Consider the following 15,356-nt stretch of genomic DNA (forward strand, 5'->3'; position numbering starts at 1 on the left):
GTGGCTGATGAACACACAGTATGTCAATGGTTTGAGAAATTCTGTTCTGGTGATTTTAATCTTGAAAAGGAGCCACGTGGGCGACCTGAGACCAAGGTGGATAATGATGAGCTGAAAGCTGTAGTGGAAGAGAATCCATCTCAACCTATGTGTGAATTAGCAGTAAGGTTTGACATCACTATTCCAGCAGTATTGGACCATTTGAAACAAATGGGCAAGGTAAAGAAGCTGGATAGTTTGGCAATGCATGAATTAAACGAGCGTCAGAAGAGAAATTCTTGAAGCTTGCCTTCGTTTGCTGTCATGACATAGAGGGGAACTGTTTCTACACTGTATTGTTACATGTGATGGAAAGTGGATTCTTTTTGACAATCGCAAGTGTTTGGCACAATGGTTGGATGAAGATGAAGTGCGAAAACACAGCCCCAAACCAAATATTCATCACGAAAAATGAATGGGGTCTGTTTGGTGGTCCAGCGCTGGTATAATCCACTACAGCTATATGAAACCTGGTCAGTCGATTGTAGCGGATGTCTACTGCAACCAGTTGGATGAAATGACAAGGATGCTTGCCATGAAGCAGCCGACAGTTGGTCAATAGAGACAGGCCAATCCTCTTGGAAGGCAATGCTTGACGACATGTCACACAAACAATGCTGTTCAAACTACAGTAGCTTGATTTGGAAACTCTTGTCATCCACTGTATTGACCAGACCTCGAACCAACTGACTACCACTACTTCCAGGCTTTGGACCACTTCTTGCAAGGAAAAATACTAAGTTCTCGACAAGCTGTGGAAAATGCCTTTGGTGATTTCCTGGCCACTCGCTCTCCAGGCTTCTTTGCCGCTGGGATAAATGAGCTACCATTAAGAAGGCAAAACTATGTTGATAGTTTAGATACATAGTTTGATTAATTATACTGCTTCTTTGAGATATAATAAACTACACTTTTGATTCAAAATAGGACATTTCATATTTAATGACCTATAATTGGTATAATTATAGGTTTATAATTATAAACCTTGTTTCCTTCTTTTAACATGAATTTCTCTGGTTACTAAATTAAAACATCTCTTTCATATGTTTCATTGCCTTTCAAGTTGCTTGTTCGTATCTGTTTCCTTTTTTCCATTGGATTGCTGTATTTTTCTTGTTAATTTAAGAATTTTTTATAAATTCTAAATTCCGATTCCTGTCAGTTTTAAATATTCCAAATATCTTCCCCCTTTGTGTTCCTTTTTTTACTGGTTCCTGATCTCCTTTCCAAAGTATTTAATTTTGATGTAATTAAAATATTTAATTTTTATGTAATTATATTCATCATTTTATTTTTGTATAGGGTAAGTGGTTTTGAATTTATGCTTCAGAAGTTCTTACCTGATAGATAAAGATACCTTTATATACTTTCTTCTATAACTTTATAGTTTATATTTAATTCATCTTGAGCCGACCTTTGTATGTGGCTTTAGGTAGGAGTCTAGTTTAATTTTATTGTAAAATTAGTTACTTTCTGAGTATCATCTACATGATTATTATATACCCTTTCCTGTAACCATTATCATGTCTTAGGTTTCCAACACATAGATAGGTCTGTTTCTGATCCTTCTCCTCTCTACTTTGGTTTGTTTTTATTTCTTGTTCTATTACTGTTGTTTGGTAAAAGATTTTCAAAATCTAAAAATTATATAATTTAATTTTCAAGTTTCATGGTCATTGTTACCTGTTACCTTCATTAACAAGCACATTTACATTGTGTTTAACACTTTAGTAACCACTATGGTTCTCGAAACATATGTTTTGGAAATTCTTGATAAATGTCTTTAAATATAATTATATATTCTTTAACTATAATTGTGTTAGGATTCTTGATCAGTTGCTTCATGGGTCTCTTTCCATTTTGTTTTTAATGTCAAATTGTGCTTTTCAAGAGAAATCTGAATTTGACATTAAATGAGTTGTGATCTTGTCTAAAATCTGAGAGTATATTGAATATTTATATACTCTGAGAGTATATTAAATGGTATGAAAAATTTTAAATCATTCAGAAGTTAAAGGCAGGTGAAAAACTTTTTTAAAAAATCTAGATAAATAATTAATTTTATTTTTGGAATATGTTGCTTTGAAAAACCAGTCCAAATATTTTAATTAATTAAAGTTGTGGTAGCTCTCAGTATTCCTGAATGACTTAGTGTATGTTCTGCTGGGATGATAAATATATGCGTAAAGCAAAATCAACTGAAATGTCTCAGAGTGACTCAGTTTTGACCATAGAATGACTTTGTTTTGTATAATTTCAAAAGAAAGAAAAAAATTCTAAAAAGTAATTGAAAATTTCTTGAATCCTAAGTCTGTATTCTATTCTTTCCTACCTGCAACGTTTTGCTCAGCCCAAATTGTAATTTTTAGATTGTAATTTTGAGACAGCACAAACACATGTTTATATTTTGTTTTGATCATTAAATAGAAATTATATGTGCTTTCTAGGGGGAGTTAGGTAATGAAACTTCAGTTTATATATTTCATATGGAAACATTTATTCCTTATACCTTATATTTTCTATTTCAGCCGTTGAATTCAAAAGCCTAGACATTTGAAATAAAATAGATTATGTATTTAATTTTAATCTCCAAATGCTTAACCTGCTAGAAAATATTTTAACTGGAAGATTTCAGTTGTATAGTTTTTCTCTTTTTCCTTAGCTCTAGTTGAGCTATTGATTGTAAAATATAACAGGAGACAAATAGGATAAGAGTAATAGCTAGCTAGGTTTGCTTGATCCTTCAGTCCTGAAATTAAAGGCAGTGCTTTTTTAGATTGTTCTCCAAAATAAAAAGAGTTAGGCTTTATTATGGAACATTAAAAAAATGAATCTAGGAAGTAGTCAATTTCCTACTGCTAGAGGGTCTGTGCCGGTTCCTTCGAGATAGTATTTTATATATTTTATTACATGGTATTCCTTCTAACAGGATGCTGAGACTTACCAAGAAAAATATTATAAACTGCTTTGTACTTTGCAAAATTATTTACTTTAGGAACTTATTTCCTGAGAAATTAGAAATGCAATATATTTAAAATATTGTCACTATTTCAGATGGAGTTACAAAGTGTACTAAATAGCTAACTGATAAGAATAGCGTTTCTCCTCTCATTCTTCTTCCCCAAAGGCATTTTTTAAAATAGGATACATGTGATCAACAGTGAAATGATGTAATTAGGACATGGCTATTTGTGGTAATCATTCTTCTGTTTTGGTATGGTAGAAGGTCAGAGATGTGGTTTTTAAATTCTTTTTGCCTCTCCATCCATTCTTTAACCCCTATCCCTGAACCCCTTTAGTGAAACTGTATTCCTTAGCCATGAGAATGTAAATACATTTTTATATTTCATATGTAGACTAATGCAAAAATTATAAGGGAAATAATACTCTGATTAGCAAAGGGTATAAAATCCAGTAACAAGTACTTTTTGTAGCCTTGATATTCGTATTAGTATCACCTTTTCTTTTAAAACTTAAGAGTTTCATAATTTTCCTAATTTTTTTTCATTTATATAATCCCTAGTAAGTGAATAAAGAGCAGATTATACATACACATATAATATTTAATAATTTGGATAGAAGCATTTGCGGAAAAAAATAACAAGTGTCAGCAGTAGAATTCTCTGTCTCACTCTATCCATCCATTTCCCATCCGGCCTGTTAGACATTTATCAGGCACCTTCAGTGTGTGAGGTACTATGCCAAACACTAAAAAGTCGAATATAATAAAACGTAGATCACTGACCTCAGAGGAGATTCCTTTTCAAGGAATGGTGGTGGAGTTGCCCATTTTCTGGAGGTGCCGTCTGTAAATCCCAAGATGCTTTTACTGTACCTGTGGTAGGTTGAGAAATAGCCTCAGGTGGGATCAGACTAAGTTGTTGGCTGTTGACTAAGAGCCTCGATGGGATATTTAGTGCCTGTTTTTCTAGGTGATGAGTACATGTGAATTTGAGCTGTGGATGTGAGATGATGGCACAGACTTACATACAGGTGAATGAACGTGCTTCTTACAGAGAGCAAAGAGCTGTCAGGAGGCATGAATTCAAGTCCTGTTTGTGCTGCTTACTAACAGTTAGGGAAAGTCACCTCTCTGAACCACCTTTCCAGAGGGAATGTTTGAACATTGCATTACGTGATGGTTTTTCATGTGCTTCATGGTTATAAATACTAATGTACAAATGTATGTACATTAAAACAGAAACAGATAAGCAGATCTTAACAATCATTTTTATTTTATGATCTTAAAGATCATGTTTTAGTTAGAGGCCAATTAGATTGTTTTCCTGGGGAAAAAAAAAAAGACACTTGAATTCAACTCTCACAAGGGATGTAATTTGACAGGCTGAGAAAGAGACTTGGTCAGTGGAAGGGAATTTGCCTAAGATACAGCTCTGTTTCTTTCAAAGTGCTTCCAGAAATAACTGTAATGTCTTATTTATTTATCTTTATGGTATGTTTGAGATGAAGCAAGGATAGCTTTTTTGCTTATTCTTTAAATTTAAGCAAACAATTCACAGGGGAATATGTTATTTGCTGCCAGATAAACAGAAAATGATTTCCATGATTCCATGAAATCTGTGAATGAAAAGAGTATCACACAGACTGAAATAGAAAAATGGATTAAAGTAAAAGTGTATAATGTTTAGCAGTCGATGCGTGTGTATGGTAAAAAATTGTAAGATTTGTAAATGGTAAAATCTATTACATGAAAACATGGCCTTGAACAAGGCTAAGTTGAAAAACGTCAATTGTGTATATATGTGACAAACAATTTATGAAGCATAATAGGACCTACCATCGAACCTAAGTATAATATTATCGCTATCATAAAATTTTCCTGAGTGCTTCCTCCCCACTTTGTTCCCTACTTTCTTCTGGAAATGACCTGGAACTTTCTGTCCATCGATCCCTAGCTTTATATTATGGGTGTATGTAAACAAAATGAAAAAATATGTTACATACACATGTGTACAAGCAAAACAATATATTAATAGGTATGTGTACAGTTTTGCTTGTTTGGGAGCTTTATTTAAAAAAAATAGTATCATATAGTATGTTATCTTTTGCAACCTTTTATACTCAACATTAAGCTTCTAAGATTCATCCATATTCCTTCATGTAGTTTGTTCATTTTTACTTTTGTGTAACATTCAATTATGTAAATGTACCAGAAATTATGCTTTCCCTATTGATGAACACTTGCATTATTTTCAGATTTTTGCAATTCAAACTATTGCTTATGAACATTCTTTTATACATCTCATTGTGTATACATATGGAAGTTTCTCTAGAGTATATACCTAGGAGTGGAATTGCTGATTCCTGTGATGTGCACATGTTCAATTTTACTAGATAATTCTACCTAGAAAATGCCAATCCATAAACACTATTTTAAAAATATATAACCCTTTTGTCCACATCTTAACCAATTTGGTAGTCACACTTAATTTTGATATACAATAGTGTATTAATATCCTGTTGCTGCTGTAACAAATCACCATGTTCTTAGTGGCTTAAAACAACACAAACTTAGCTATCTTTAAGTTCTTGAGGTCCGAAGTCCAAAATTGGTCTTACAGGGCTAAAATCACGGTGTGCGTTCCTTCTGGGTGCTCTAGGGGAGAATCTGTTCCTTGCCTTTTTCATCTGTCTTCTAGAGGATGTTCGTATTCCTGGTTTATGGCCATGTCTCTCTGACCTCTGCTTCCATGGTCACGTCTCCTCTCACTCTTCTGTCGTCTTCTTTGCTCCAGTAATACAGAATCATCTACTCATGGCAAGACCGTTTGCTTAATCATGTTTGCAAGGTCCTTTTTGCCATATAAGGTAACAGTTTCTAGAAATTAGCGTGTAAACATCTTTGGGGCCATTATTCTGCCCCTCTCCTGCTAGGATTATCTCTATAATTTGTTTAATGTTCATATTAGATTGCTGGGTTATGTACCCGGTTTGTTGACAGCCGCTCAGCGTTTTGCCTTCACTCCTCAAAAGTAGAAGAAGCTTTGCCTTTACTTTCAAAGTATAAGAAAAGTAAGATTTTCCCCCAGAAAGATTAAGGGATAAAAAAAAATAAACCCTGAGGAATTACTTATATTTCTTTGATGAAACTATGAGACTTCCCTTAGCCATGTGAACTATTTATTTCTTTTCTCATATAATTAAGGAGTTACTTAAGAAAGCTATTCTAAGTTTTTAGCTGAGCTGCTCAAAGGCAGCTGGTCACTTGACAAATTCGTTTTTAAAATTTAGGCTAGCTACTTGTTCTGTACCCTTCTATAATTTAAATAATAGAAAACTGTTTAAAGGATTTGGGGTAGGGAAGTTTAAAGTGGTTTTCAAGGATTAACATAAGAGATTAGATTAAGACATATTATCTGGGTTTATTGCTGTAATTATCCCATTGCTATTTAAATAATGCGCTGTAGGCAGTACAAGTACTTTTTTGTGAAACAAAATAGGGTCTGTATTAGAAAGCCAGCTCTTATACATAATAATCTTTATAAATATTTTGAAAAGCCCTATTAACATTATCCAAAAAAAAATCATTCTTTGGTTTGTCCTCATAATTATATTTTACATATCTCTTCTATATTGCTTTATAAACTTCTTTTTTTTTTTTTTTTTTTTTTGAGACAGAGTCTCACTCTGTTGCCCAGGCTAGAGTGAGTGCCGTGGCGTCAGCCTAGCTCACAGCAACCTCAAACTCCTGAGCTCAAGCGATCCTCCTGTCTCAGCCTCCCGAGTAGCTGGGACTACAGGCATGCGCCACCATGCCCGGCTAATTTTTTCTATATATATTTTTAGCTGTCCATATAATTTCTTTCTATTTTTAGTAGAGACGGGGTCTCGCTCTTGCTCAGGCTGGTCTTGAACTCCTGAGCTCAAACGATCCGCCCACCTCGGCCTCCCAGAGTGCTAGGATTACAGGCGTGAGCCACCGCGCCCGGCCTATAAACTTCTTATTAAACATCCAACTGAGAAATAAATTTTCCCTTAATTTTGTATTTATCATTTTTTGCGAGTCTCTAAAACATAATATTTTAAGGGCTTATAATATGTCCCTTCCCTTGCTTAAATGTCTAAAAATGTAAAGAAAAAGGAATTAAATATTTCATGGTCAAGATAAAGGAAGAAAAATAACATTTATTGAATGTAACTGATGTACTTGGTACTTTATTGAAATGATATTATTTATGTTTCATAAAAAGGCCATGAGGAAAGATTTTGTAGATGAAAGAACTCAAGGGGCATTTAGAACCTTTCACCTGAAGTTACCTAACTTATCATATGGGCATGTTTGCACAGATTTGACTGATAAGTGCCTACTCTTTCTACTCATTCACTGCTGAAGAGTATTTTAGACTTGTTACTCTTGGTCTGAATTATGTTTTAAACATTTAAATGTGGACAAAGCAATGATTCTGAAATCTGATATACTTAAGTGTTTTTTGGCAAGTTAAGAGCAAAGGAGGAATCTGAATTTTTTTCCCCCTTCATTGAGATTATCTGAGTAATTAAGAAATACCAGTAAATCCAGTGAGTTCCTATTAAAAAAAAAAATTCATTCTGACACTTGTTATTTTTTGGTGATGGGCACACCTTTAGCTGGGACTCAAGCATTACAAAAGTGATCCATCTAACCTAAAACGTTTGTATCCCCTGAATATTTTGAAATTAAAAAAATACAGTAACAGTATATAAAAAACGAAACAGTAAGCAGACTTTATTCAGGACTGTCATGAGAGGTGTGGGGATCATTGCAGTGGGGTTTTGCAGAAGAGGAAGAAGATTGAGCTCAACTTCAGTATGAATACAGTGTGGAACAGTGGGAATTTATAGCCGAGGAGCAGGGCGGGGATCCGTGGATGGAAAATTGCCAAGAAGAAACATCGGGGGTCAAGGGAGAGTCTGGCTAAGCCAACCCTACGAGATTCTTGCTGAAGGCAGGACAGGGTGGTCAGACGTCCCCTGGGGGTGGTGGAGGGATGGGGCGCAATCAGATATTGAGGGTGATCAGATAAGCGGGGTGGGGATTCCGGCTAAACTGACCCAGCAGGATTCTTGCTAAAATCGGACAATGCGCAGACAACATTGAAGCCCAAAAGACAGGGCCTAGGTGAGAAGACATTTTAGAGGAGCCCGATTGGAGTTTGGTCAAAGACAGAATCTTTATCACTTTTAGCTGATTGGCATATATCCTTTTGTATCTGATACATATTAAATAACCATGGTACAACAGCTTGATTATAGTTAGGTAATGTTTGTCATAATACGATCGTGTGGTTTTTCTAAGTAAAATGAAAATTGATGGAAAAATATTTCTTTCACATTCTGATTGTTACTTGATGCTAAATAAACAAACATGCTAACTAGAGCCACAGTTTCCAAGAATGTTATAATTTAAAATAGACACATCAATATGAGTAAGTCAGTTAAGCTAAAAGATTTTTTTTTTTCCACTATAGTATTTTGCATGGGTTGTTATTGTCTTGGGGGCCTCCTTAAAGGTAGGGAGCAACCAACCACATTGGCAGTAGCAACAAGAAGAATACAATTCTCAGAAATTAACTTAAATAAGTGAGACACTTGTACACTAAAGATAACAAAACATTGATGAAGGAAATTAAGGACACAGATAATGGGAAAGATACTGTGTTCATGAATTGGTAGAATTAATGTTCCTGAAATGTTTATACTACCCAAAGCAATCTACAGATTGATTGTAATCCTTATCAAAATCCCAATGGAAATCCGTGTATTTACAGTTGACTGATGTTCAAACAAGGCCGCCAAGAACACACAATGGTGAAAGATAGTCTCTATAATAAGTAGTTTTAGGAAAATTGGATACGCACATGCAGAAGAATAAAATTGGACCCTTATACCATAAATAAAACAATTCAAAATGAAATTAAAGGCTTCAATGTAATACCTGAAGCCAAAAAAACCACTAGACGCTATATAGGGAAAACGCTTCTTGATATTGGTCTAGGCAATGATTTTGAGAGGGATGACACCAAAAGTACAGGCAACAAAAGTAAACATGGTCTAGTGAGATTGCATCCAACTAGAAACTTGTGCACAGCAAAGGAAACAATCAGTAAAATGAAAAAGGAACCTATGGAATGAGAAAATATTTATAAACCGTATATCTGGTAAGGGTTTAATATCCAAAATACGTAAGGGATTCATACCACTCAATAGCAAAACCCAGATAACCTGATTAAAAAATGAGTGAAGTACATGAATAGACATTTCGCCAGAGAAGACATACAAATGGCCAACAGGTATATGAAAAGATGCACAATCTTACTAATTGGGAAATGCAAATGAAAACCACAGTGAAATACCACCTCACTGTTAGAATGGCTGTTATCCAAAGGGTAAAAGATAACAAATGTTGGCCAGGATGTGGGAAAAAGGGAACCCTTGTATCAGTATCTCAAGGAGTATCTGCACTCCCATGTATATTGCAGCGTTATTCACAATAGCAAAGATATGGAAAGAACCTAAGTGTCCCTTGGCAAATGATTACCTAAACAAAATGAGGTGTGCGTGCCCACACACACACACACACACACACACACACAGCCTCAGACAAAAGAGAAGGAAATCCTGTCATTTGCAACAACATGTGGATGAACCTTGAGGACATTATCACTAAATATGAAATGAGCCATTCACACAAAGACAAATACTTTGTGATCTCGCTTACACGTCCATATTCTATAGTCAAAGTCATAGAAGTAGAGAGTTAGAAGGGTGGTTGCCAGGGGCTGGAAGGAGGGAAGTTGGGGAGATGTTGATCACGAGGTGCAAAGTTCTGGAGCTCTAAAGGTGTGCCGTAATTAACAGTGCTGTATTGTGTGCTTGATATTTGCTAAGAGGGTAGATACTATGTGTTCTCACCGCAAAATTTTTCTTAAAAATGATAACTATGTGAGGTGATGGATATGTTAATTAGCTAGACTGATTCTTGACTTTTGACTTTTTTTTTTTTTTAAACGATGTAGACCCCTTTGAAAGTTGGGGAATCTCTTAGAAAAAAATTTTTGAAGTATTTGAGGATCATGAATTCCCTGAGTCCTACCCATAATGTCTAGTTATAAAAAGACTAATAAAAAAAAGCATAATCTAAAATGTTAGCTAATGTATAAAATTTTTATAGTTTACTTCAAATTTTGTTTTTGTTCTGGAAATTTCCAGGACCATAAATACCAGTACATACTAGGTTATTTGAATGTATTTGTTGAGATTTTAGTATTTATATTTAGAACTCTTACATATTTTCCAAGAGTGAAATATGTTGAACATCTATGACCTGGACTAATTTTTGTTGTTTTGTAGTTTCATGTTCTCCTGGGCTCTTTGCCTATGTGTCTAAGCGCTGTTTCCTGCACTTGGCCACTGGAAAGTGTACAAACTACACTCTACACAGTAGTCAGTGTAGAAAAGCCATTGGCAGAGTTCTAGGCAGAAGGTATCTTCTGCTCCTCACCTGTGGTATCATATCACATCCTCCTGTTGCAGCGAAGCTAGAGTGCATAAGCATATGCCTGTAGCCAAATACAGATTTCACTCAAAATTCTCAAGGGCATATATTTAAAATGTTTGTCCTTCTTACAGTTTTAAAAATCAATAGGGAAATGTTTAGTAAATAACATTCTAGCTTTGCAATAGTGTTTCCTTTCTTAAGAAATGGCATACTGGCTTGTGTGGTTATGCAGCAAAATTAAAAATTAATCTCAGGTAATGCCTGCTTTTCTACCGATTAAAAAGCAAATTGCCTTCCATCCAAATTCTGCATATCCATAATGTCCTCTCAGCCTTCCTGGTTCCTTTTGTAAGATATCCTGTTTTTGTGTCTGGAATTAGCTAATTGCTGGCACAGTCAGTAGTGGTTAAAAAGGAGTAATGGTGCTTTCTGAAAACCTAGTGTTACTGAGTTTGTAGATACTTTAACACAGTGGTTAGTTTGTATATTTTTAAACTGCAGCTCCAGCAAGGGATCATTTTATATCAGGATTCAATACATATTCATTCGTACACCCTTACCTGAAGTAAGCTTCATGAAACAATAGTTACCTTTACTATGTGTATTCTAATTTTTTCCATTTCTCTTTTTAAAATGCTTGTCACTATCCACTAAATGCATTAACGTGACTCAGCAAAGAGTTTCAAACTGTTGTTTTGAGAACATGATCTTCAATTACATGATCCTTTTATGATTTAGATGATATATTGGGGTATTTAATTTGCATATTTTCAATCTTTGACATACACTGTTCTCAAGCACTCTAAGTGTAGTTTGTCATCTACAAAAAAGTTAGAAAAAATTTTTTCTGCAGATACAATTATTTATTTGCATTGTTTTTAGGAAATTGCCTGTTTCAGCCAGCTCCATAGTTCCTTAAAACTGCTGAATTTCCTTGATTATTTTTTCCATCCAAATTTTTACCCTTATATCCAACATTTTCCCACTTTGTCCATTAGTTTCAATGCTCCAAGCGCTTTCTACACCAAATGACTGGTTGTCAATTTTTCACACCATCCATATTCATAAAAGAAAGCCAGCCACCTACCAAAAACTTTGTGGAGCTCTTGCTTTTGTTTGGCTGTTTGTTTTTGATGTTTTGAGATTTGGATGAACTTGTTTTTCATTCTTTCTGTATATGCTTAACTGTAAGGTTATTAAGTACGAAATGTCGGATTTCTTTACTAAGTTTGACAGTTGATATATATATCTGACATTTCACTTTGCCACTTTTTGTTTTATGTTTATTGGGAAGGTACATCCTCAGTCTTTCAAACACATGTTTTGGCTTGTGATTATCTTTCAAATTTTTTTTTGGAGCAATTTCTTTGAAACCATGGATAAGTCAAAAATTTGTGTTATTTTCGAATGTGAGTTCTGTCGTGGAACCAGTGCAGCGCAGACCACTTGAAATATCCAACAAAGTGTTGGGGAAAGATGTGGCTAATGAACGCATAGTACGTCAATGGTTTGAGAAGTTCCGTTCTGATGATTTTAATCTTGAAAATGAGCCATGAGGGTGATCCGAGACCAAGGTGGATAATGATGAGCTGAAAGTTGTAGTGGAAGAGAATCCATCTTATCCTATGTGTGAATTAGCAGCAAGGTTTGATACCACTATTCCAACAATATTGGACCATTTGAAACAAATGGGCAAGGTAAAGATGCTGGATAGATTGGCACCACATGAATTAAACAAGCGTTAGAAAAGAAGTTGTCTCAAAACTTGCCTTTTTTTGCTGTCACGACATAAAGGTGAACCATTTCTACACCATATTGTTACCTGTGATGAAAAATGGATTCTTTTTGCCAATGCAAGTGTTCGGCACAACGGTTGGATAAAGATGAAGTGCCAAAAACACAATGTAAAACGGAATATTCATCACAAAAAGCAAACGGTGTCTGTTTGGTGGTCCAGTGCTGGTATAATCCACTACAGCTTCATGAAAGCTGGTCAGTCGATTACAGCGGATGTCTGCGGCAACCAGTTGGATGAAATGATGAGGATGCTTGTGATGAAGCAGCCAACATTGGCCAGTACAGACAGGCCAGTCCTTTTCAAGACAACACTAGACCACATATCGCACAAGTAACGCTGCACAAGTAAAACTACAGAGGCTGGAGTTGGAAACTCTTGTCATCCACCATATTCACCAGACCTTGCACCAAACACTTCTTCCAGGCTTTGGACCCTTTCTTGCAAGGAAAAATATTCAGTTTCCAACAAGCTGTGCAAAACGCCTTTCACGATTTCCTAGCCACTCCCTCTCCAGACTTCTTTGCTGCTGGCATAAACAAGCTACTGTTAAGGTGGCAATATTGTGTCAATAATTTAGGTGCATACTTTGATTAATTGTCCTGCTTCTTGTTTGAGATATAATAAACTATACTTTTGATTCAAAACTGGACATTTCATTTTTAATGTCCTCATATTAAGCAACGTATTAGTAAGATTTCTGATCCTTTTACTTGTTGAGCTTGATGTGACTAACTTAATTGGAAACATTTGTTACTGGTCTGATTAATGTTTTATATTTAATACAAATTGTGCCAAGGCTAGTGGGAACTTTGAGTGCCATGATTCATAATTCGTCATTCAGGGAGATATATCAAAATTAACTTTGCTCCTCTGTCTTTTCTGTTTAAGGACGTACAAGGAAATACTGTAGACAGAATTTTCTGTTTTGGAGACTTTTGATAAGCTCTGGCATGCCTGCTTCACCTGGTCAAGATGATGGCGTTTGACCATGTCTGTATTGCCGTGTTCCTACAGAATTAGAAGTGTTTCTCACCAACCCGCCAAGATGAACATGGTGAAGAGGATCATGGGGCGGCCGAGGCAGGAGGAGTGCAGCCCGCAAGACAACGCCTTAGGACTGATGCACCTCCGCCGGCTCTTCACAGAGCTGTGCCATCCTCCCCGGCACATGACCCAGAAGGAACAAGAAGAGAAACTGTACATGATGCTGCCAGTGTTTAACAGGGTAGGTACAGGCTGCCAAGCACACACCTCCCAGGAATTAGGAATGGGACTTTTAAGGTTAATTTTATGTCATAGTTAGAAAAAAATGATAGGATGAGTTAGTTTTTTAAGAAGCTTGATGTTTTTATTTCTTCCTTTCCATTTGCTCTAAATTAATGTAATGTGATATGAAGCCTGCTCAGAATGAACTAAGAATTTCTTCGGTTCTAGCAGATTACAGGAAGGTTGTGAGCCTTCTGTGAAACGTTTCTGTAATGGTAGGGATAGAAAGCGGGATAGATGGTAAATTATCATTTGTGTTATTTCTCTTATCTTTTTTAAGTGATGGTTTTATTACACCAAAGGGTACAATTGCCCAGGCTCTTTGTACACTTTAAAAACTCATTGCAGTTTGTTTTGTTGTTTGGCTGGTTTTCTATACGAGGATAGTTATAATCCATGGACACTCTAAATAGAGTTAATATTTTAATGTATTTTGTCTATTAGTTGGTAGTAAACTTGTTGGAGATTTTTAAAATAACGTTTTATATTTATCAAAGGTTTACAAGTACATAGTTTTCAAAAGTCAAGTAGTTCCACAGGCTTCCAAGTGCCCGCCTGCTCTCTAGCACTAATTGCTGCTGCCACTAAAGCCTTTTAAATAAATACTTTCTCTCCTCTTTTCTGATTATTCGGTTTTAATTGACTTCCCACTGAGCAATATGAGAATTACCTTTTTTACTTCTTGTCCTTCTAAACCATAACATACATACTCCACACTCATTCATACATGCTACCTTCTTATTTTTCCCATATAGTTACCCCATTTTTGTAAGCAGTATTCAGTGTTTACTGTCTACTGACAATGGTGTAAATTTATTCAAATACTAACTTTAAAGTATACCTCATTTTTCCCTATTATTATAGAATTTCTTTTTCCCTAGACTTCACAACTGTTTCAATTTCAGTCTTTCTTTCCATGTTTCTGTTTGTCTTGCTCTTCTCTGTCTGTCTCTCCTTTCCTCCTCCTCTTTCTCTCTCCCTCCATCCCTCCCTCCTTCCCCCTTTGCCTCATCTCCCTTCTCTCTCTCCCTGGTTTTCTCTCCCTTGCCCTGTTCTCCTGTCTCTTCCTCCTTTCTCCTGTTTGTTTCTTTCTTCCTATCTCTGTCTCTCTGTCCATCTCTGAATGCCATCATTTGTGTTTCTCTCCCCCATCACTGTCTTTCTCTCTCCTCCCATTTCTCTTCTTGTCTCTCTCTGTCTCTATCCCTCTCTGTCTCTCTCTCTCCCCTTTGTCTTTTTCTCCTGTTGGATTCCCCATCCCCGGATCTGTCTCTCTGCCCTTTACTATTTCTTCCTCTCCCCCCACCCCTCAGTCTCTGACTTACGCTCTTCCCCCTGGTCTCACTTGGTTTCTGTTTTGTTTTTTCTATCTGTCTATCCCTCTGTCTGAAATTTTCTAGGCTCTTCTCCTTCTCATTATTTTGAAATTTTATTATGGCTTCATGATGAGCCTTCTTAGTCTGAAAACTTTCTATTGTTCTGGGAAAATATTCTGGGAAAATATTCTGAAAGATTTCTTTGAGAACATTCTCCCCTATGTTTTATATATCCCTCTCTTCTGGAACTCTATCAGTCAGATATTAGCTCTCTGAGATTAACCTTGCGCTGTCATAGTTTTAATTTCCTTCTTTCTTACTTTTTTTATGTTGCACAATATCTCCTCTTATCCTTTAAAAGCATTAAAATTTTTTTCGTATTTTCTCGCACTTCTTGCATTATGTTCGCTTCAAGTTAATTTTTTTCACTATGTTATTC

General features: G+C 35.7%; 1 protein-coding gene across 1 annotated transcript in view; it reads left to right on the forward strand.

The window, feature by feature from the left end:
• The window catches only part of WDFY3 (WD repeat and FYVE domain containing 3), a 191,163-nt gene that overhangs the window by 33,578 nt on the left and 142,229 nt on the right, over positions 1 to 15,356 (forward strand). The window contains exon 2 of the mRNA XM_069485368.1: positions 13,350 to 13,560. Coding sequence (XP_069341469.1) covers positions 13,381 to 13,560 — 180 coding nt within the window. The 5' untranslated portion in view covers positions 13,350 to 13,380. The remainder of the gene's footprint in view (positions 1 to 13,349; positions 13,561 to 15,356) is intronic.

The sequence above is a fragment of the Eulemur rufifrons genome, chromosome 13 (assembly GCF_041146395.1).
Source record: "Eulemur rufifrons isolate Redbay chromosome 13, OSU_ERuf_1, whole genome shotgun sequence".
Lineage (NCBI taxonomy): Eukaryota > Metazoa > Chordata > Mammalia > Primates > Lemuridae > Eulemur > Eulemur rufifrons.